Source organism: Schistocerca gregaria, chromosome 4, assembly GCF_023897955.1.
Source record: "Schistocerca gregaria isolate iqSchGreg1 chromosome 4, iqSchGreg1.2, whole genome shotgun sequence".
Classification (NCBI taxonomy): domain Eukaryota; kingdom Metazoa; phylum Arthropoda; class Insecta; order Orthoptera; family Acrididae; genus Schistocerca; species Schistocerca gregaria.
Window position 1 is genome coordinate 720,980,514 of NC_064923.1, and position 25,456 is coordinate 721,005,969.

Genomic DNA, 25,456 nt, shown 5'->3' on the forward strand with positions numbered 1-25,456 from the left:
CATTTGGATAAAACTTACACACAAGGAGTTTATCTTCCCATTCAATTGATTTTTAAGCATTACACTATTCCGAAAATATGTATCTCAACAACGGCTCTAAGCATTATGGGACTTGAGATCTGAGGTCATCAGTCCCCTAGACTTGTTGTTGTTGTTGTGGTCTTCAGTCCTGAAACTGGTTTGATGCAGCTCTCCATGCTACTCTATCCTGTGCAAGCTTCTTCATCTCCCAGTACCTACTGCAATCTACATCCTTCTGAATCTGCTTAGTGTAGTCATCTCTTGGTCTCCCTCTACGATTTTTACCCTCCACGCTGCCCTCCAATACTAAATTGGTGATCCCTTGATGCCTACCAACCGATCCCTTCTTCTGGTCAAATTGTGCCACAAACTTCTCTTCTCTCCAATCCGATTCAATACTTCCTCAATAGTTATGTGATCTACCCATCTAATCTTCAGCATTCTTCTGTAGCACCACATTTCGAAAGCTTCTATTCTCTTCTTGTCCAAACTATTTATCGTCCATGATTCACTTCCATACATGGCTACACTCCATACAAATACTTTCAGAAATGACTTCCTGACACTTAAATCAATACTCGATGTTAACAAACTTCTCTTCTTCAGAAACGCTTTCCTTGCCATTGCCAGTCTACATTTTATATCCTCTCTACTTCGACCATCATCAGTTATTTTGCTCCCCAAATAGCAAAACTCCTTTACTACTTTAAGTGACTCACTTCCTAATCTAATTCCCTCAGCATCAGCCGACTTAATTCGACTGCATTCCATTATCCTCGTTTTGCTTTTGTTGACGGTTATCTTATATCCTCCTTTCAAGACACTATCCATTCCGCTCAACTGCTCTTCCAAGTCCTTTGCTGTCTCTGACACAATTACGATGTCATCGGCGTACCTCAAAGTTTTTATTTCTTCTCTTTTTCTTTTGTTTCCTTCACGGCTTGCTCAATATACAGATTGAATAACATCGGGGATAGACTGCAGCCCTGTCCCACTCCCTTCCCAACCAATGATTCCCTTTCATGCCCCTCGACTCTTATAACTGCCATCTGGTTTCTGTACAAATTGTAAATAGCCTTTCGCTCCCTGTATTTTACCCCTGCCACCTTCAGAATTTGAAAGAGAGTATTCCAGTCAACATTGTCAAAAGCTTTCTCTAAGCCTACAAATGCTAGAAACGTAGGTTTGTCCTTGCTTAATGTAGCTTCTAAGATAAGTCGTAGGGTCAGTATTGCCTCACGTGTTCCAACATTTCTACGGAATCCAAACTGATCTTCCCCGAGGTCGGCTTCTACTAGTTTTTTCCATTCGTCTGCAAAGAACTCGCGTTAGTATTTTGCAGCTGCGACTTATTAAACTGATAGTTCGGTAATTTTCACATCTGTCAACACCTGCTTTCTTTGGGATTGGAATTATTATATTCTTCTTGAACTCTGAGGGTAATTCGCCTGTCTCATACATCTTGCTCACCAGATGGTAGAGTTTTGTCAGGACTGGCTCTCCCAAGACCGTCAGTAGTTCCAGTGGAATGTTGTCTACTCCAGGGGCCTTGTTTCGACTCAAGTCTTTCAGTGCTTTGTCAAACTCTTCACGCAGTATCGTATCTCCCATTTCATCTTCATCTATATCCTCTTCCATTTCAATAATATTGTCCTCAAGTACATCGCCCTTGTATAGACCCTCTATATACTCCTTCCACCTTTCTGCTTTCCCTTCTTTGCTTAGAACTGGGTTTCCATCTGAGCTCTTGATATTCATACAAGTGGCTCTCTTTTCTCCAAAGGTCTCTCTAATTTTCCTGTAGGCAGTATCTATCTTACCCCTAGTGAGATAAGCCTCTAGATCCTTACATTTGCCCTCTAGCCATCCCTGCTTAGCCATTTTGCACTTCCTGTCGATCTCATTTTTGAGACGTTTGTATTCCTTTTTGCCTGCTTCATTTACTGCATTTTTATATTTTCTCCTTTCATCAATTAAATTCAATATTTCTTCTATTACCCAAGGATTTCTACTAGCCCTCGTCTTTTTACCTACTTGATCCTCTGCTGCCTTCACTACTTCATCCCTCAAAGCTACCCTTTCTTCTTCTATTGTATTTCTTTCCCCCATTCATGTCAATTGCTCCCTTATGCTCTCCTTGAAACTCCGTACAACCTCTGGTTCTTTTAGTTTATCCAGGTCCCATCTCCTTAAATTCCCACCTTTTTGCAGTTTCTTCAGTTTTAATCTACAGGTCATAACCAACAGCTTGTGGTCAGAGTCCACATCTGCCCCTGGAAATGTCTTAAAATTTAAAACCTGGTTCCTAAATCTCTGTCGTACCATTATATAATCTATCTGAAACCTGTCAGTATCTCCAGGCTTCTTCCATGTATACAGCCTTCTTTTATGGTTCTTGAACCAAGTGTTACCTATGATTAAGTTGTGCTCTGTGCAAAATTCTACCAGGCGGCTTCCTCTTTCATTTCTTTGCCCCAGTCCATATTCACCTACTACGTTTCCTTCTCTCCCTTTTCCTACTACCGAATTCCAGTCACCCATGACTATTAAATTTTCGTCACCCTTCACTATCTGAATAATTTCTTTTATTTGATCATACATTTCTTCGTCATCTGCACAGCCAGTTGGCATATAAACTTGTACTACTGTAGTAGGTGTGGGCTTCGTATCTATCTTGGCCGCAATAATGAGTTCACTGTGTTGTTTGTAGTAGCTTACCCGCATTCCTATTTTCCTATTCATTATTAAACCTACTCCTGCATTGCCCCTATTTGATTTTGTGTTTATAACCCTGTAGTCACCTGACCAGAAGTCTTGTTCCTCCTGCCACCGAACTTCACTAATTCCTTAGAACTACTTAAACCTAACTAAACTAACGACATCACACACAACCATGCCCGAGGCAGGATTCGAACCTGCGACCGTAGCAGCAGCGCGGTTACGGACTGAAGCGCCACAGTGACTGGCTGAAAATATGTATTTCCTCACAAGCTCGTGAACTGTGTGGAATTGACTCCAATCCAAACGGAAGTAGTTCGTGAACTGTTTATTTATCCGCTTTTCCATTCTGATTTGTTCCGTTTTCAAGTGCTATATAATAACACAAGAACGTCCTTTTCCTCTTCAGAAGTCATGAATTCAGTGATATCTACACAAGGGGAGGATCAGTTTGGATTCCGTAGAAATATAGGAACACGCGAGGCAATACTGACTTATCTTAGAAGCTAGATTAAGAAAAGGCAAACCTACGTTTCTAGCATTTGTAGACTTAGAGAAAGCTTTTGACAATGTTGACTGGAATACTCTCTTCCAAATTATGAAGATGGCAGGGGTAAAATACAGGGAGCGACAATTTGTACAGAAACCAGATGGTAGTTATAAGAGTCGAGGGACATGAAAGGGAAGCAGTGGTTGGGAAGGGAGTGAGACAGGGTTGTAGCATCTCCACGATGTTATTCAATGTGTATATTGAGCAAGAATTGAAGGAAACAAAAGAAAAATTCGGAGTAGGTATGGAGAAGAAATAAAAACTTTGAGATTCGCCGATAACTTGTAATTCTGTCAGAGACAGCAAAGGACGTGGAAGAGCAGTTGAACGGAATGAATGGACAGTGTCTTGAAAGGAGGGTATAAGATGAGCATCAACAAAAGCAGAACGAGGATAATGGAATGTAGTCGAATTAAATCGGGTGATGCTGAGGGAAATAGATTAGGAAATGAGATACTTAAAGTAGTAAAGGAGTTTTGCTATTTGGGGAGCAAAATAACTGATGATGGTCGAAGTAGAGAGGATATAAAATGTAGACTGGCAATGGCAAGGAAAGCGTTTCTGAAGAAGAGAAATTTGTTAACATCGAGTATAGATTTAAGTGTCAGGAAGTCGTTTCTGAAAGTAATTGTATGGAGTGTAGCCATGTATGGAAGTGAAACATGGACGATAAATAGTTTGGACAAGAAGAGAATAGAAGCTTTCGAAATGTGGTGCTACAGAAGAATGCAGAAGATTATATGGGTAGATCATACAGCTAATGAGGAGGTATTGAAAGGAATTGGGGAGAAGAGGAGTTTGTGGCACAACTTGACTAGAAGAAGGGATCGGTTGGTAGGACATGTTCTGAGGCATCAAGGGATCACCAGTTTAGTATTGGAGGGCAGCGTGGAGAGTAAAAATCATAGAGGGAGACCAAGAGATGACTACACTAAGCAGATTCAGAAGGATGTAGGTTGCAGTAAGTACTGGGAGATGAAGAAGCTTGCACAGGATAGAGTAGCATGGCGAGCTGCATCAAACCAGTCTCAGGACTGAAAACCACAACAAAAACAGCTACACAAGGAAGGATCAACGAGGAAAGACTGTCTACAGTGTCTCCTACTATGCGCACACACTGTGTCGCGAAGTATTTGTGCGCCTGGGCCTGGCCAAACCGGCCCTGAAAATGGTGGCTGTACAAGAAAGAGAATTACACGGGATAACACGCAATGTTGTCCAACAACCACTTAGCAGACAGTTAGTTTATCTTGTATGACGTTGTGTGATTGCCTGACAATAAAAACGTACGAGTGTAAAGGCTATTAAATTTAATGTGTAAACTTTGTGTTCTAAGTTTCAACTAAGCAGCATGAAAGAAGAATTAGATTACTTTTGTGGAATCTTGAAAAATGGAGACAATGGGCTTTGTGTAAATTTGCTATATTTAGGAGCCTTTTACAATGGTAAACTTTCAGGTTTGTCGTATTTTCTGTTAGCCGTTGTTTGGGGCTCATACTGAAGTACCAGAAACCGTTAAAAACACATTCTGAAAAAATGGCGTCAGCTGAGTTTTGTTAAAACAGCCTTTTATTCAATACTTGCCGTATGGAAATCTTAAAGTTGTGGAGTTTTTGACGCCCTCTCAGCTTGGCGTTTCAAACAGCGGTTTGTTTTGCATGGACCTTAAACTGACCCTGCTGTAGGCACTCGTTCTGTGTGGGATCTATGGAACACTATGAATGGATGAATGAATACTGGAGCTGGGGAATTGTTCTAGTAAAAGAAAAAAAAGCATGCTTTAGTGACATTAGAGACGTGAAATTCAAATTCTTGCTCGATATTAGAACTTCACCTTTGTGTACAGCACGCCAGAAATGGCATTTTCTACGTTAAGAACACATAGACGAAACAATACAAACGAAAACAGACCGAGTGGTCTCGCTCTGACTTCCGTTCTTCAGAGTGCTCCCCTTGATTCACAAGAATCAGTTGTCTAAAGTATCACAACGAATAAATGTTTGTTAAAGGTAAGTGCCAACAGCTTTAATGTGATGAGGAAACTTAAGCTGGTGATTGAAAGAAAAGTTAATAAAAATCCGCTGAAAGGAGGATTGACATTAATAAAATGAATAGCACAAAAAATATCGCTCACATTAAAAAGGTTGACGGAAAATTTTTCCTACCATTCCGAGAATAGAAAGCCGTTGGTAGAAATGGGACCCTCCCATTCGTGAACCTAGCTTTCTACAGTTTTCTCAACACAAATGTCATAATTCTTGAAAGTTTATTTGCTGAAAATTAAGCACTGTGAATCGACAGCCCAATGAAATTCGAAACAAGAGATTAAATGGGTTAAATGTATCAAACAGAACCTAAGAACTCAATGCTTTAGCATGTTTCAGTGTTTCATTCTCTCTACACTGGCACCAAAATACCAAGTAAGCCCCTATTTCCAGTGGTCTATAGATATCATATGCTTGAGCGATGCTTAATAACAGAGCATACCATATGTTTGTTTACACAGGGATTCAGCTTAGAGTAGGGCTGTCATCCGTCCCAATAAATCGAGACTGTTGCCGTTAGGGACCTTCTTGTCCCGGCATGCTGACAAGACCAAATTTTGTACCAATATTGCAAAATATTGTTCCGAGTTAGGCTCGAGAATTGAAGTAACGCCTTGATTTGCTAAAAAAAAAGGTGAAATCTTCCGAAAAATGTGCAGTACCAACTACTTCTGCCGCAACGAATTCCATGTAATTGCGTTCTAAATAAAAAGTAATTATATTAAATAAATATTTTGCTTCATTTCCACACCTTCATCTCAGAGTGTCCTGACGAGATCCCAGCTTGATGCAGCAACCCTAGCTTAGAGGAACAGAATATAGCTGTCAAGATGTACAACTAGTAACAACTGAGGGGTAGATAAATTGTGCACATCTTCTACATGTTTTTGCTTGCTTCTTCCACCGTCAGGTTTCACCCCAGTCGACAGAAATCGGAAGCTTCCGGTCCAATAACATTTGATACATCATCTGCTTTACAACCTTTGAGATCCTACAAAACCATAACAAAGTGTCAGTGAGACCTCCATTGTAGAACATGAGACAGACATATAGGCGTCAGCTATGTGCTTCATAAACAGAGTTCGCGATACACGTCTCTTCGGTGTAGTCGTTTCTTTACATTTTTGACTCGTCCATCTATCACAAAAGTGTCCGCCCCCGGTAGCTGCGTGGTCAGTGCGACAGAATGCCAATCCTACGGGCCCGGGTTCGATTCCCGGCTTGGTCGGAGGTTTTCTCCGCTCAGGGACTGGGTGTTGTGTTGTCCTAATCATCATCATTTCATCCCCCTTGGCGCCCTAAGTCGCCGAAGTGGCGTCAAATCGAAAGACTTGCACCCAGGGAACGGTGTACCCGACGAGAAGCCCTAGTCACACGACATTTATCGGAAAAGTGTATTCAACAAAGCGTAAGTTAATGTCGAATGTGACTAGTCGCCGATCCACGCTACCGTGCCGTACTTAACACTCGACTCGCTCGCAGGTAAAAGCTGTGTCGCCTTGGGAACGCGAGTGCGTTAGTTGGTAAACAAGACGGCAGATTCAACCGCATTCATCGGAGCAAGTTTCAAGCATACAAGAAAGGTAATTAAAAAAAAATTAACTTTTGTACCCTCTATTGCAACAGCGATCAAGAAGCACTCACTGAAATAAGGATATCGGTATAAGTAAAACATACTGCAATAAGAGAAATGTATCAAAATAAACGACGGCACAGTTATTTTAACAAAAGACAGTGCCGTCACTCTACGCGAAATAAATCTCACCGTTTTTGTAAGAGTAGCTACTGTAATGAATACTGGTTGCGTGTATAATGGTTTGAAGATAAAATTCTATTTAGCTGAGAAGAAGACTCAGGTTTTGATGATGTACATTTATTTTTCTTCATTTACTTTCTAATTCCATGCCTCCGTGATGCGAATGTATCGCTAGGATGTAGAACGTGTCAGATTATTACAGTACTAATCATATGTAAATGATCATGAGGCTTGCAATCTAAACCATATATAAACAGATAGTACATAAAAAGTGATGTGTTCAGATAGTAACACAGATAATAGCAGTAGTAATGATAACACGGAAAAGTATTACACAGTGTGAAAAATTCCTGTAAAGATAAAGGTGGAAATGTCGTCACAGCTCGGCAGATTTGTGGGAAAAAATTGGTTTGATTGAATTTCAGCAAATAAGATATTTACGTGGCACTCAGTGAAGAACTGTCTGTCGATGCCCAGGTTCTCTATTTTCCTGTTTTTGACGAAAGTTAATGTCTTGTCAACAGTTAACTTACATATTACATGAGATGTTTCAGAAATGTGTTAAATTTAAAAGTTGTCGTAAGAAACTGATTGCGCTTTGGTTTTTTTGAAAAGTTTCTACACCAAAGGAAGTAAAACCGTGTGGCATGGTTGACTGGGAGGCTCTGAGGGATAGGTTCAGACGCGTAATTGGAAAGGTCGTCAAATTAAACACATTTCAGCCGTCTAATTTCCAAACTTATTTTATTTGGTTACTAGTTTCAACGTTTTACTACGCAGTCTTCAGGCCCCTGGCCGACCAACGGCAGATGATGGTTGAAGTGATCGCTATAGCAAAAATCTACTAATACCAGTATTACTGGCCCCCATATCGAGCAGATGCGAGATAGAATCTTCCTACAAGTCGGTCAGGTAGAATCTTCTTACATGTCGGTCAGCGGCCTGAAGATGGCGTAGTAAAACGCTGAACTGGTAGCCACATAAAATAAGTTTGGAAACTAGACGGCTGAAAGGCGTTTGATTTGACCTTCTGTGTCGAACAGCCAAGTCCTGCAACCATCTCTAAAAAGATGGACATACAGAGACTTAATTGGAAGGGTGTCCTTTCGTCCTGCGAAATGTGAGAGAGTTGTGTGAAAAATGGGTCTGTCGAATGTTGTTGTTGTGGTGTTCAGTCCCAAGACAACCTTGATGCAGCTCTGTATGCTATAGTTGAGTCGGTCTAAGTTAACCACTGACAGTTGTAGTGGGCTGGGCGTGGCAGCTACGTACCGGTAGACCTACCTTAACCAACATAACGTTTTCATAGCTCTGTAGATGTTATTGCTTTCGCCTGCAGCCGTTAGCGCTTCACAGCTGAAATCTGGCAACAGTGCTGTGAGCTGTCAGGAATCTTCTCATGCCGTCTCGACTATCGCCTATCCTGTTCATGCCTCTTCATCCATGCTCAACTGCTACAACCTAGAGTCATTTGAATCAGGTTGCTGTATTCATGTTCTACTCTCACTCTACAATGTTTTCTCCTTACACCTCCCACCATTACCAAATAGATGACTTCTCGATGCCTCATTACGCATCTATCAATTGATCCTTTCTTTTAGTCAAGTTATGCCATGAATTTCCTTTTCTCATATTCGATTAAGTTCGTCCACGTTAGTTTGCAGGAAAACAAATGCCCTCTTGGAGAGTGATAATATCTGGAACACCATTGACAGTCAGTACAGCAACTGTAGCGGCTTTCTCTGAAGTGGCAACAGAGAATGGTGCACCAACAGGAGTGTACCCAGTGACAGTACTGGCCACAGGTGTGGCAGCACACTGTCTCTTCAGAGGTGTCCTAGTTCTGCGTATAGCATTTCGAGGTATCTATCCATTTATGGAAGCTCTGAGGAGAAGAAGCATTGACGTACAACATTTGTCATTATGATATGGGCCCAGAACCTGGTATGGTAGTATGGGATGCCACTGGGGACACAATACAAGCACCTCTGGTTCACATAGCTAATTATTTGGACAGCAGCCATTACACTTCAGAGGGTTTCCGTGATGTTATCTTTCAACAAGATAACGCAAGACCTCATCTTGCCTGTGCTGTTCTGACCTACATCAATACATTGGGTATTCAACTGCTAGCAGCATGTTCTCCATATCTCTCACCTACTGGAAGCATTCTGGTGGATGACAGTTCAAATCTGCATCTGGCCATCCAGATTTAGCTTTTCTGTGACTTCCCTAAATCGCTCCAAGCAGTTGCCGGAATAGTTCCTTTGAAAGGCCACAGACAACTTCCCTCCCATCTTTGAAACAATTTGAGCTTGTGCTCCGTCTCTAATGACCTACATGTTACCCAATCATCTTTCCTTCCTTCCATTGGAAGCATGGTCATAGGTTGCTGAGAGACCGATAATCACCACCCACGATGCATTGAGATTGATGGACTCTGCAGCAAAGGTTTAGTAATATTTTTCATCCAAGCTCAGTTTGACTGTATTATCAACAGGCTAGAGCAGTTGTTGGTACCAGAAGCAACAGCTCTGATTATTGCCTTTCACATCCTGTACACCCCCAAATCACCTTTAAGATAATTATGTGTTCTTATTATACTATAATATTATGAGAAGGCTATATTGGAACTCACCACTCTACACAGGAGACATTGTGTAGTAGACAGGCACAACAAAAAGGCTGCTATACATTTGAGCTTTTTAGCCAAGAGGCCTTTTCTAAAATGGAAAATATGCACGCATTCACACAAGCACAAACCACACACACATGACCATTGCCTCTGGTCACTGAGACCAGACTTACACTTGTGTGTCTATGTGTTATGCTTGACTGCGACTTAGTGTCTCCTATGTTTGGTGAGTAGTAATCTGTCCTTTTCATAATATTGTTATTATTCAATCCTGGATTTTCCATTGTCTTAATTACTATACTATACACGACAATTAAAATTTCGTTATTTAGTATGCTTCCTAGTACTAGTTTTCATAGTCATAAGTATATATGGCAATTTTTACTTCTACAAGGGTCACTCCAAAAGAAATGCAGACTACTTTTTTTTTTTAAATCCATCTTTTATTCTACATGTTTGAAAGTTTTACAGTGTGTAGATACATCCTTTAGGAACAATATTTTCATTTCTCCAGATAATTTCTATCCCTCTCAACTGCCTTACACCATCTTGGAACCAGCACCTGTATACCCGCATGGTCAAATTCTGGACCAACCTGTTGGAGCCGCTGTTTGGCAGCGTGCACAAGTGAGTCATCATCTGCAAACCTTGTTCCACGAAGAGAGTCTCTCAGTTTCCCAAAGAGATGATATTCATATGGAGCCAGATAAGGACTGTAAGGCAGATGCTTCAGTGTTGTCCATCCGAGATCACTTCCATGGTTTTTTGACTGACATGTGGCCGTGCATTGTCGTGCAACAGCAAAACATCCTGCTTTTGCCAATGTGGTTGAACATGACTCAGTTGAGCTTGAAGTTTCTTCAGTGTCGTCACACATGCATCAGAACTTATGGTGATTCCACTTAGCATGATGTCCACAAGCAAGAGTACTTTGGAATCGAAAAACACCGTAGCCATAACTTTTCCAGCAGAAAGGGCAGCTTTGAATTTTTTTTCTTGGGTGAATTTTCATGATGCCATTTCATTGATTGCCTCTTCATCTCTGGTGAATAATGATGAATCCATGTTTCATCACCTGTCACAATTCTTCCAAGAAATTCATCTCCACCATTCTTGTACTGTCCCAAAAGTTCGCTGCATATCGTTTTTCTTGTTTCTTTGAGAGCCACTGTCAACATCCTGGGAACCCACCTGGCACATATCTTTTTTAACCCCAACACTTTCTATATTCTGCAAACACTTCCTTCCCCTATCCCAACATAGCATGACAATTCATTCACTGTGATGCGCCTGTCAGCAGTCACCAATTTGTTAACTCTCTGCTCATTTTCTGGAGTGTGTGCAGTACAATGCCTGCATTGTGAGGACAATCCTCAATATTGCTGTGCCCGATTTCATCATGTAACCTGCTTGTCCACCGACTGACTGTACTGCGATCGACATCAGCATTTCCATACACCTTTTTCAACCTCTTGTGGATGTTTCCCACAGTCTCGTTTTCACAGCACAGGAATTCTATGACAGCACGTTACTTCTGACGAACGTGAAGTGTAGCAGCCATCTTGAAGACATGCTGTGATGGCGCCACTCAAGGGAACAGGTTGAACTAAGTTTGAAGAAAAGATGTATCTACACACTGTAAAACTTTCACACATGCAGAATGAAAACTGTATTTTTACAAAAATAGTGTGCATTTCTTTTGTAGTGATCCTCGTAGCACTGTGGTTAAAATTTCACAATTCATTCTAAAGTCATTCTTGTAACTAACTACAAATACCATTAGGTTTTAAATCTTGTGGCACATAAATGCAAGATTCCCAAGGACTGTGAGAAGGCTTCTGCATGATGCAGTTTGCAAGAAGATTATTCCATAGAAGAATATATGCAAATCTTTCTAGCAGTGCTGTCCTCAAGCCAACTCAGTGAGAGAGATTTTTAAGGTCAAAGCAGGCAGAAGTGAGATTTCTGAGAAACTCACCTATGTACTCATGGCCCCTCAGTTTCTTATTCATCTGTGTGCATAGACATTTCAAAGACAGAATTTTATTTAGTGTATGTCCATTGAGCTTCATTTTTTGTGCCATTGATTCATATTTTTGCACTTGGAATTGCATAATTTGAATTTTTAAAATATGTAAAAGTTAAGGTGCTGGCTGTGAATCAGTTGTTAGTGTGTTCTACTCTTTAAACTGAGTCCGGGGTAAACACACTTGAACTATTTCAAGGAAGAAAACTATCTTTTAACACGCAGTTACTTAGAACAGAACAGATAATTAATGCAGAGATATATGTACAGGGTAACTTTATGATGTGTACAGAAAATCAAATAACATACAGATAATGTGAAAGAAATCAAAAAGCTCAGATAATGTGAAAGAAATCAAGAAGCTATGTACCATCTTTTACCCACACCAATATTTACACAACAATTGCTACTTTTCTGTAGTTCACAAGTGACAAGTTGGATGATCATAATACTATCTGATTTATACATAAAATTATTACATTATAAAGTTTCATCAAAATGATGCACATTGGTCACAAAATGTACTAAAAGTTTATCATGAAGCAAGCAAAAACTTGTAGCAACTGTGGTAACACCGCACATCAGCCCAGCTTGCCTGGTAATATTGTAGTTTTCCTTGTAGATGAGCCTTAAACTTGCATCTTTCATCATACAGGTGTGATGACCTGCTTTGGCTACAGTGTTTCCAAGATAATTTCTATAAACAAACAAATATTGACTAAACTATTGGCTGAACTAAAACTGTAGAGGATATTTCACCTGCAAATCATCTGTACTTTCTGCAACAATGTTTCTGTATGCATCAAAAAGTCACTGTGAATATTGTGAGGTCAGAGAAACTATACTAGAAACATCATTTTGTTACTGGCAACATTTGTGCATCTACATAATGATATACATATTCATTTTCTATGTGTATGTGTAAAGGTTCTTACAAATTTTGTTGCAAAGAACTGAATGTACATCAGCTGCTAATTATTTTACCACTAAATTTAAAAGTTTGTCTGAAAAACATTGATAGTAATTCTGAAATCCAGATGGTGAATGAGAAATTTATGTGTTGTGTGAACCCCACTCCTGTTTAATAACAAGAAAGAACTAAATGTTAGAAACATAGCTGCAGCCACCTTTCACAATGCAAAAGAATTAAAATTTTAGTGCTTTCACTCTGTGAATGTTGGTTGAGCATGCAGTTTAACATTGACTTTAACAACCATAGTTACATATCCATAGTGACAAATTCAAAGAAGTACTAGCATAATTGCAGTGCTGATTATATCTACAGGCCTGCTGACAAATACATTTTTTTTTCAGTGCTTTTCAGACCAGGTAAACAAAACGACAAGAAGAGAGCAAAAGAATGGGGAAGAAAGGAAAAGGCGGGAAGAAAGGCAACAAGAAAAAGGAAAAAGAAGAAGTAGTTGAGGAATTAAGTGAGGTAGACAAGGAATTGTATCAGCTTCAAATAACCGATCTCACAAGGAAAGTTGAGAGGTAAGTCTGTTAACAAAGTTTCAAGAGCTGGCTTTATAGGATGACTCTAGGGATATAGTACAATGCCCCACATATCTCTCATATGGGGATTGTGACAATAAGATTAGAATAATTACTGCACGCACAGAGGCACTGAAACAGTCATTCTTCCCAAGTTCCATACGTGAATGGAATGGGAAGCAACCCTAATAACTGGTACTATGGGACATACTCTCTGTTGTACATTTCACGGTGGTTTGCAGAGAAAGATATAGATGTGGAAGCATATTTATTTATTTATTTATTTAGCATCCGTGTCATCGTACAAACGATATTGGACTTGTCATACATAGAAATTAACAATACAGATTATACGAAATGAAATGGTCTACAATTGGATTTGCCATACACAGAAATTAAAATAGAGAATGTACAAAATGAAATTGTCTATAACAAATGACAGCAAACTTACAGTTTCTTTCCACATAAATGGTTTATAGTAATTTGTTGCTCAGTAACAATATGTGACTAGAACTATAGATGGTAAAGTATAATAAAAGCTGAAACAAACAAGGATAGAAAATTTTGGAGGTTAGTTTGTAAAGTCATTTTCACGGTCTTCAAGATATTCATTTATTGAGTAGCAATATTTATCAATTAAAAATTTTCTAAGTTCCAATTTAAAATTTGTATTGTCCTTTAAATCTTTAATGTACTGAGGCAGTGCACTATAGAGCTTAATGCCCGTGTGGCTTACATGCTTCTGAGTTCGTGTTCTTCTTACTTGTTCTATGTGGAGATCATTCTCGTTCCTTGTGTTATACTTGTGACAATCTGCATTTGTGTGGAGATTGCTTAGATTAGCTTTGGTTAAGAGCACACATTTAAGTATATAGACTGATGGCAGAGTAAGTATTCTTAACTTTTTGAAAAGAGGTCTGCAGTGAGCTTGGGTTGGACTGTGGGTAGTTATTCGAGCAGCCCGTTTCTGTAAAATAAAAATGTTTTTCAAATTAAATTTTGAGATTTTGAACTGGCCCAGACACTATTCCAAATGAGGCAACAGGAAGTACCCGAAGTATGCCATTCTGATGCCTTCTAGAGTGCAAACATTTGCGATAACTCTCAGTGCAAAGCAGTCTGAGTTAAGTCTGTGTGTAAGAAATTTTACATGGTGTTTCCAATTCATAGCTTCATCTATATGCATTCCTAACACTTTTGCAAAATGCACTCTCTCTATTAATCTGTCATCCAGTTCTAGATTAATATCTTCATTCTGAATCATTTTACCAAACTGTATGTAATTTGTTTTCTTTGCATTGAGTGTAAGTTTATTTGCACTGAACCAAGTCTCAATACGTTTTAGGATTTTGTCAGTAGTTGACTGTAATAAGTTTTTAAAGTCGCTCACTATCAAACTTGTGTCATCTACATATAGTACAATTTTGGCTGTATTATATTGTAACTGTTAATCATTGACATATATGAGAAAGAGTGGTGATCCTAAGATAAGGAACTTCTTTTGCTTCTGAAACTAACCTCATTTTTTGATTTGAATTTACAGTGGTGAGCTCTACAATCTGAGATCTGTTTTTGAGATATGACTCAAACAACATTTTAACTCTTCCTCTAATACCTATTGCTTCCAGCTTATGAAGGAGGATTTCATGGCAGACCGTATCAAAAGCTTTAAATAGATCTAAATTGATTCCTACTACACTTTTGTTTTTCTCCAAATTTTTAATTATTTATTATTAGTCTATGACTGCAGTTTCTGTGTTTCATTTTGCATGAAAACCATGTTGATTACTATTCCAAAGTTTATTATTGTCTAGGTGACTAGTGACTCTCAATTTCATCAGTTTCTCTAATATTTTGGAAGAAGCAGGAAGAAGTGATATGAGAATGTAGTTTTCTATTTAATGTCTGTGTCCATTTTTAAATAGTGACCTCACTTTTGAGATCTTCAGTGGCTGAGGAAATACACCTTCACTAAAGGATAAATTTACAATATGTGTTAAAGGTTTTGCAACCTGCACTGCAGTCCTTATTATGATTGAAACTGGTACTTCATCAACACCTGCTGCCACTTTTGGTTTTAAGCTTCTAATCACTCTAATTACTTCCTGTTCATTTGTTGAAGGAATATTCATGCTGCAGGCAACCCTTGGAGCATGTATTATTTTTTGTTTTGTGAAGATTAAGTTTAGTGAATGTGGTACATTTAAAAAATAGTTATTAATATAGCTTGCCATTTCATTCTTTTCTATATTGCAATTTTCACTGCTTTTGAGTATTATATCTTCCTCTTCTCCCAAGGTAGTAGTTTCATTCCTCACAATGTCCCATATAGTTTGTGGTTTGTTGTCTGAGTTACTGATTAAGTTATCATTATATAGCAAGTTTGCCTTTGCTATTGCCTTTCAGTATATTTTTCTGTATGTTTTTACATAATCTACAAACTGTGGATCTAAGCAAGTTTTAATTTCTTGGTTCAGTCTTTTCATGGTACACTGGAAATCCTAATGCTTATAGTTATCCAAGGTTTGTATGCTTTTTGTTCTGAAGACTTGGACCTCACTAACTTCTTAGGGAAATACATTTCAAATTGTGACATGAATATAGAAGAGAAGGTATTATATGCATTATTTGCACTTGATTATGATCTCACATCTGTCCAGCTTTCAGTGGTTAGACAGTTAACAAATTGTGTGCAGTTTTCTTTAGAAAAATTATGTAATCCTTATGGTATCAACTCCTAGAGAATCAATTTCATATTAAGCTACTAGCATACTGAGAAAGTAAAAATTTAAATACACTCATGAGTCTAGAATGACTATATTAAACACCACAGTTCTGCATTTAAATTCAGTTTCAGCTGTGATTAATCATAACGAAACTGTTCCTTCAGAATAGCTTCCAACATTTATTACATTAGCAACCCATAATGGCAACTGATATTCATTTTAGTTAGGAGAGTGCATGTAGCAGAATGACTCAATGTCATGGAAAAACAAATGAATAAAAGAAACCATGCATACTGCTGAGAAGTTGAAAGAGAGATAGCTACCATGTTGGGGAGATGGCACTCCTTAAATTTTGTGAATGAAGCAGTTGAGGATGTCATAACCATAATGCTGTCAGGTTTTGCACTGCCTGGTGGACAACTATGAGTAGAGAAGAAATGAATCAAACATACATCAACAGATTTGACATTTGTCAGATAATTTAAGTCAGCTGCACGGGTCAATCCACATTAAAAGTTATACTAACATTTTTATTTTTTAAAAAAATATGTCAAAAGTCGACCATAATCAGCTCAAAAAAGATATGCACACTGCTGGCAGAGCCGGCTACAATGGTCAAGAAACTATCAGAGATGAGATGATGGTAACTGAAAAAAAAACCTGAAATAATTTCTGTTTGTGAATGGTTGCTACTGGAATGAAATCTTAAAGATACAGAATGTAAATGAAAAGTATGATGTATTTATTACTGCAATTAAATATCATTTTAATGTAGCATATCCCATGGTAAAGAGAAAAAAGAGGCTGCAAGATCAAACACACTGGACTACCTGTGAAATATTAGAACAGCTTATGAAGCTGTACAAACTGAAATGGATGGGAAACGCTGAAAACTGTATAACATTACACAAGATGCACAGGAAAACAATGAGAGAGAGACAAAAACAAGCTCAATTAACACCACCTTTTGAACTCAAAATTGCAGATAAATGCAGCTTGGAACATAATTAATACTGAGAGAAAGGAAAAATATGGAACTAGAAAAACACTGGATCAGGTCAATGAAAGTAAAGAACACAGTGGTTACAGTTAGTAGAGAAATATCAAACTTACTCTATGATAATTACATAACTGTGACAGAGAACTTAAAAATGGAAAGAAATGGTCCAAAAATGAAGAGTAGTAAGGTACTGAAAACAACACACAAAACCGCATTCCATCTGTAACAAACACAACTGCACCATATTCTTAATGAATCAGCTATTTAAAATATGCAGCAAACAGCTTCTGTGCACAATATAACATTGGCTTTGTGAACCAGTATGGCGTGACTGTGTGGGGAAACTCAAACATTCACGAAACAAAAAGAGTTGTGAAACAAAATTAATTGAGGAGTAAAGATAATGACTAAACAATTACGTTTGTTATTGTCTCTGTTGCATTTCGAAATCTTCTCTATCGTCTTACTTTCTATTTCGTTTGTACAAGAAGTTCCACTTTGTATTCATCTTCCATTTTTCCGTAATCTACCATACATTTTATCCTGCCTAATTATACTCAATAATACGTAATTTACTTCCAAACCATAACCTAAAATTGTCAACGCTTTCAACATAACCGCTGCTATAAAATCCATTGTTCCAAGTTTACAAACATTTCGTGTAAACTCGTGAATACTATTTCACAGCTTCAGTTCCTTTCACCCATTACACAACCATCTCAGTTTTTTTCCCAACAACTTTCGTTTTATTTCCATTCCCGTTTTTCCCACCAAACCGATCATTTTTTAGCAGCTTCCCACAGGTTTACACGTTATTATTTCTTCATCAAACAATTGTTAGCCTCATTATCATAACCTGCCAGTACATAACCAGTCCTTTGAATACATTTACACACATATTCTTCGAGATTTTATTCGAAAATTTTTTTCGAATTTTATTTTTTCGCAAATTATTTTTTCGAAACTTTTTTCGAAAAACTTTTTTTGTCGAAATTTTCTTGAATTTCTCGAAATTTTCTTGAATTTCCCCACCCTTTAACGTGATCTGGAGACAACATAACTACCCAACCTTTGCACCCATTGTTGTTCACCAACCTAAGTTCAGCACATGATCAACATAGCTCATCTCAAACCAACACTTTTTCGACTTTTTTCACACCTTTATCTCTCCCTATATAAATCTCTCTTTACTTTCACTTTAACCTCATATTACCCTTTCCACCTACCAATACCATGTCAACCTCACAACATCCCTACAACGACACCACTAAATTTTATTTACATTCCCTCCGCAAACATGCCTTCACCCTAGCCAGATTACGCTCCCATATTTTATTTACTCAGGCTTGTCTGACATTTGGCATTACTCCCAAAGGCCTCACACTTAAAGTTCCCATCTCTGGCTGCAATCCTTCTTTCCATCAGTATTTATACCAGTTCCAAACAGCACAATCCATAGCCCTCACCCGCCTAATCCTTCACCTATACATCGACTCGGCCAATGAACACACCCGTCAACTCCTATCCCAAATCAAAGTCCTCAATCTTTCCTCTCCCACATCCACACCGGCTGTACATAGCATCCTCCTACAGGCCAACCGCAAATTAGAACAACATGCCACCCTCCACCTCAAAAAACTATCCAATCTCCTGGTTTCCCACCTCCGGAAAGGCAACTCACTCACCCTCCACAACCTTTCCAACAAACCTCAACCTCCTCTCATTGCACGCAGACCCAGTCTCTCCCATCTACTCAATCTCCCACTTCCAGCTCCACTCCCCCCAACACCTCAAAATTCTAGTCAACACAATCTGGAACCACAACACCCCAATTCAGTAGTTAACCTTTCCTCCAAACCCCTCTCCCAATCCGAAACCTCTGTCCTATCCAAAGGCCTCACCTTCAGCCCCACTCCCAGGTTCAACCAAACTGCCCTTGTCAAGGATTTACTGTCCTACACTCGTAGTCTCTGCTGGAAATATCACTTTGCCACGAAGAAAAACAATCCTGATCCCACTCCTAATGATCCAACTCCCCAAGACACTATCCAAATTGAACCCTGCCTGCAACAGTTCCGTCCTCCATCACAGCGGGACCCACCTCCTCCTCCTCCTCAAAATCACCCTCTCCAAACCTTCCAGGAATTTCTCACTTCCAGCCTTGCCTCTCAATCTTTCTTGAAAAACCTTAATCCTACTCCCAACATCACCACAGCCGAATCCCAGGCTATCTGTGATCTGAAGGCTGACCGATCCATCATCATTCTTCCGGCTGACAAGGGTTCCACGACTGTGGTACTTGATCGTCGGGAGTATGTGGCTGAGGGACTGCATCAGCTTTCAGACAACTCTACATACAAAGTTTGCCGAAGTAATCCCATTCCTGATGTCCAGGCGGAGCTTCAAGGAATCCTCAGAACCCTAGGCCCCCTACAAAACCTTTCACCTGACTCCATCAAACTCCTCACCCCACCGTCACCTCACACTCCTACCTTCTACCTACTTCCTAAAATTCACAAACCCAAACATCCTGGCCGCCCCATTGTAGCTGGTTACCAAGCCCCCACAGAACGTATCTCTGCCTACGTAGATCAACACCTTCAACCCATTACATGCAGTCTCCCATCCTTCATCAAAGACACCAACCACTTTCTCGAACGCCTGGAATCCGTACCCAGTCTGTTACCCCCAGAAACCATCCTGGTAACCATTGATGCCACTTCCCTTTACACAAATATCCCGCACGTCCAGGGCCTCGCTGCAATGGAGCACTTCCTTTCACGCCAATCACCTGCCACCCTACCTAAAACCTCTTTCCTCGTCACCTTAGCCAGCTTCATCCTGACCCACAACTTCTTCACTTTTGAAGGCCAGACATACCAACAATTAAAGGGAACAGCCATGGGTACCAGGATGGCCCCCTCGTATGCCAACCTATTTATGGGTCGCTTAGAGGAAGCCTTCTTGGTTACCCAAGCCTGCCAACCCAAAGTTTGGTACAGATTTATTGATGACATCTTCATGATCTGGACTCACAGTGAAGAACTACTCCAGAATTTCCTCTCCAACCTCAACTCCTTTGGTTCCATCAGATTCACCTGGTCCTACTCCAAATCCCATGCCACTTTCCTAGACGTTGACCTCCATCTGTCCAATGGCCAGCTGCACACATCCATCCACATCAAACCCACCAACAAGCAACAGTACCTCCATTATGACAGCTGCCACCCATTCCATATCAAACGGTCCCTTCCCTACAGCCTAGGCCTTCGTGGCAAACGAATCTGCTCCAGTCCTGAATCCCTTGACCATTACACCAACAACCTGAAAACAGCTTTCGCATCCCGCAACTACCCTCCCAACCTGGTATAGAAGCAGATAACCAGAGCCACTTCCTCATCCCCTCAAACCCAGAACCTCTCACAGAAGAACCCCAAAAGTGCCCCACTTGTAACAGAATACTTCCCGGGACTGGATCAGACCTTGAATGTGGCTCTCCAGCAGGGATACGACTTCCTAAAATCCTGCCCCAAAATGAGATCCATCCTTCATGAAATCCTCCCCACTCCACCAAGAGTGTCTTTCCGCCGTCCACCTAACCTTCGTAACCTCTTGGTTCATCCCTATGAAATCCCCAAACCACCTCCCCTACCCTCTGGCTCCTACCCTTGCAACCTCCCCCGGTGTAAAACCTGTCCTATGCACCCTCCCTCCACCACCTACTCCAGTCCTGTAACCCGGAAGGTGTACACGATCAAAGGGAGAGCCACATGTGAAAGCACCCACGTGATTTACCAACTGACCTGCCTGCACTGTGATGCTTTCTATGTGGGAATGACCAGCAACAAACTGTCCATTCACATGAATGGACACAGGCAGACAGTGTTTGTTGGTAATGAGGATCACCCTGTGGCTAAACATGCCTTGATGCATGGCCAGCACATCTTGGCACAGTGTTACACCGTCCGAGTTATCTGGATACTTCCCACCAACACCAACCTATCCGAACTCCGGAGATGGGAACTCGCCCTTCAGTATATCCTCTCTTCTCGATATCCGCCAGGCCTCAACCTCCGCTAATTTCAAGTTGCCGCCGCTCATACCTCACCTGTCTTTCAACAACTTCTTTGCCTCTGTACTTCCGCCTCGACTGACATCTCTGCCCTTAACTCTTTGCCTTTAAATATGTCTGCTTGTGTCTGTGTATGTGCGGATGGATATGTGTGTGTGTGTGCGAGTGTACACCTGTCCTTTTTTTCCCCTAAGGGAAGTCTTTCCGCTCCCGGGATTGGAATGACTCCTTAACCTCTCCCTTAAAACCCACATCCTTTCATTTTTCCCTCTCCTTCCCTCTTTCCTGACGAAGCAACTGCCAGTTGCGAAAGCTCGTAATTCTGTGTGTGTGTTTGTGTGTTTTGTTCATGTGCCTGTCTGCCGGCGCTTTCCTGCTTGGTAAGTCTTGGAATCTTTGTTTTTAATATATTTTTCCCATGTGGAAGTTTCTTTCTGTTTTATTTATATCTTGTGTATTGTTTCTTTGTCTTCTCTCTTTCATCATACTCCCATGTTGCTGGTTCTCTTTAGTGTCTCATGTTTTATGTACTTGCAAGTGAACAATAATAAATTGTGATATTTCACTCTATCAGCAAATATGTACTGTTATTGTGGATTAATGTTGTCAGAAGCATTTTAAACCACAGGTCTGGCTGTTGTAGCATCCCTACTCTTACCCTGCTACCAACCCCTTGCATCAGCAATAGACCTAGATGCAAGACCTGTCCCATTCATCCTCACACCACCACCTAGTCCAGTCCTATAACAAACATCTCCTATCACATCAAAGGAATGGTTATGTGTGAAATTGGTCATGTGATCTACAAACTAAGCTGCAATCATTGTGCTGGTTTCTAAATGGGCAGGATGACTAACAAGCTATCTGTCTGCATGAATGACCAACAGCAAACTGTGGCCAAGAGACAGCTGGACCACCCAGTTGCTGAAAATTCTGACCAAAACAACATTCTTCATTTCAATGACGGATTCACAGCCTGTGCCATCTGGATCCTTCCTACCAACACCAGCTTTTCTGAAGTGTGCAGGTGAGAATTCTCCCTGCAGTGTAAGCTCCTGTCTGCAGATAGCAGCCCTATCCTGTCCCCACCACATCCCTGCATACTCCCACAAGCAGCACCACACCTTCCCCTGCCCCTTCCCTGCTATTCCTCCCCCTTTTTGCCCCATGTCTCCTCGTTACCCACACCAACCACCAGATTGCTGTCCCCATCAGATGCAGTTTCAGTCTACAGTCTGGCCACTGGCTGGAGACGTGTGTGTGTGTGTGTGTGTGTGTGTGTGTGTCTGTGTGTGTGTGAATTCAGAAGAAGGCCTGTTGGCTGAAAGCTTAAATGCGTAGCAGTCTTTTCGTTGTGCCAGTCTGTGACTTAATGTCTCCCCTATATGGTGAGTAGCAATCTATCTGTTTCAAAATACTATTGTTATTTCATCCTGAAGTTTCCATTGCTCGACAGTTTGTTACAGCTCACTTGAAGATACATGAAACATGAGGCAATACAGAGTATCAATTGAGTGAAACTAAGACAAATGTGGTAAGATAGAGACAATGATATAAAGCATAATACATATTTCACTCTTTCAGTGACTGTCTTTATTTATCGATTACTTATGCAGCCACACAGTGTTCACACAACATAAAAAATCAATTAGGATCATTTGAAAAATGACGTCTGAAACATACAGAAACTGTTTCAAAAATCTAGGCATCTTAACTTTTACAGCGTTGTTCATATATAAAACAGCTCTGTACATATATAAAACAGTAACATACATAATAAAAGATAGTTCAGACTGGATTGCAAATACAATACTCAGAACATATGGAGGATGAGCAATATATGGAGGCCAACCTACCAACTGATAAACTTGAAAAAGGACTTCATTTCTCAGGTACCAAACTATTAGGAAGTCTGCCTAAAACCCTGCATTACAGTATATATGACACCAACTTTTCAAGTAAGCTCAAAGACTATCTGGTGGAAGAGGAGTTTTGCAGTGTTAAAGATTATGTACTAAATTAAAGTTACATGTATTGTTTCTTACAGTCATTGATGTTGCAGAGTCTAATCAAAATGGTTGCTGCATAGGAAAGTGATATTAAATGTTTTCTGCTTTTGATGTGTCCTATATTCCACATGCATTTACTGTATGCAATGTAATCCTGTAGGATCAAGTAAAACTAAGTTCAGTTCTCAGTAGATAAATTTGCAAATTAAGAATGTTGTTTGTTATCATGCTCTTCAGTCCAAAAGTTAGATTCATGCAGCTCCCCATGCTAGTCTGTCCTGTAAAAGCCTCTTCACCTGTGTGTAACTGTTACAACTTACAACCATTTGAACCTGCTTAAAATAGATTCAAATCTTGCTCTTCCTCTACAATTTTTAAACCTCACATTTCCCTCTGCTATTAAATTGACAATTACTTGATGCCTCAGCCAGTTCCTTCTCTTTGTCAAGTTGTGGCGTAACATCTTTTTCCCCTCATTTGATTCAGTACTTCCTCATTTATTATTCAATCTGCTCATCTAATCTTCAGCATTCTTCTGTACACCATATTTCAAAAGCTTCTATTTTCTTCTTGTCTGAACTGTTTATTGTCTATATTTAACTTCCACACAAAGCTAAACTCCAGATAAATACACTTAAATTTATATTCATGTTAAGAAATTCCTCTTTTTCAGGAAAGCTTTTCTTGCAGTTGCTAGTCTTTGTTTCTAATACTTCCTAATTTGCCACCATTAGTTACTTTAGTACCCAAATATAAAACTCATTTGGTACTTATATTTTTTCAATTGCTAATCTGATCCTTTACTTCATCTAATTTTATTTGAATACAGTCCATAACCTACTTTTGTTGATGTTCGTCTTATTACATCTTGTAAAGACTGCTCATTCTGTTCCACTGATCCTTTACCAGTTCTGAGAGAATTTTAATGTCACTGTCAAACTTCAAAACTTCCATTTCTTCTCTCTGAACTTTAATTAATAACATCAAAGTGTTCTCATTTGCAAATGACTACCAGTCATGAAACATGCTGCAAGAAGCAGCAGACAGAAGCAGGTCCATACTCAGAGAGTACTCATGGCAAAATATGTGACCCTGGACAGCAAAAACACACTAATAGACCCAAATGAAGCCACTGTAACCAGGTCTGCAACATTGGTTTTGCATGTAATAAGACTTTAATGACAAAGCACCATAATCAAAAAACATACAAAGATAGTGAGATGTACGGAATTTCTAGTTTTTACAATAATGAGAAGAAAGTTGAGTACAGAGTCCCACAATGCTGAATTCTGCTGTATGTAAATGGCTTGGCCAGTAAAAGAACTGATACAACATCAGTACTCTTTGCAGAAGCCTCTAATATTTCAATTAGATCACGTAGTGAAGAAAATCATACAAGCTGCTTGTCAATGGCTACAATGTGCCATGGCAGTATACAGTCGCTACTGACATAAAGAATTAGGTTTTTGGTGAATTTCTCAATTTTTTTAATAGAAAACATGCAGAATCCAGAAAAAGATTGTCCATATTTTGTAAAGGAAAGATGATACTGACCATATAGCGGAGATGCTGAGTCGCAGATGGCAAAACAAAAAGACTGTCACAAATAAACTTTCAACCAACAAGCCCTTTGTCAAAAATAGATCACTCACACACACACACACACACACACACACACACACACACACACACACATGGATGCAGTCTCTGGCAGCTGAAGCCACACTGCAAGCAGCAGTGCACAGTGGGAGTGGCAACTGGGTGAGGGTAACAAGGAGGCTGGGGTGGGAAGGGGAAGGATAGCAAGGTAGGGGCGGGGGACAGTGAAGTGCTGCTGGGGAGCACACAGCGATGAGATGGAGAGAGGTTAGATGGAGGGCAGGGGATAGGTGGGAGGGGTGGGGGTAGCAGAGAAGGAGAGAAATAAAAAGACTGAGTGCGTTCCTGGAATGTGGCGACAAGGGGGTGGATGGATTAGGACAATGACTAACAAAGGTTGAAGTGAGGAGGGTTATTGGAACGTAGGATATATTACAGAGAGAGTACCCACCTGCACAGTTCAGAAAAGATGTTGTTGGTGGGGAGGATCCATATGGCACAGGCTGTGAAGTAGTAATTGAAACAAAGGATGTCTTGTTGGACAGTGTGCTCAGCAACAGGTTGGTCCACTTGTTTCTTGGCCATTCATGTAAACAGGCAGCTTGTTGGTTGACTTGCCCACATAGAATGCAGCACAGGGGTTGCAGCTTAGCCTGTAGATCGCATGACTGGTTTCACAAGTAGGCCTGCCTTTGACGAGATAGGTAATGTTTGTGACTGGACTGGAGTAGGTGGTGGTGTGAGGATGTATGGGACAGGTCTTGCATTTAGGTCTATTGCAGGGATATGAGCCATGAGGTAAGGG

At 40.1% G+C, this 25,456-nt stretch overlaps 1 protein-coding gene across 1 annotated transcript in view; it reads left to right on the plus strand.

The window, feature by feature from the left end:
- Positions 1-6,873: 6,873 nt before the first annotated feature.
- Positions 6,874-25,456, plus strand: part of LOC126365815 (cilia- and flagella-associated protein 157-like) — a 157,142-nt gene continuing 138,559 nt past the window's right edge. The window contains exons 1-2 of the mRNA XM_050008406.1: positions 6,874-6,917; positions 13,066-13,245. Coding sequence (XP_049864363.1) covers positions 13,112-13,245 — 134 coding nt within the window. The 5' untranslated portion in view covers positions 6,874-6,917; positions 13,066-13,111. The remainder of the gene's footprint in view (positions 6,918-13,065; positions 13,246-25,456) is intronic.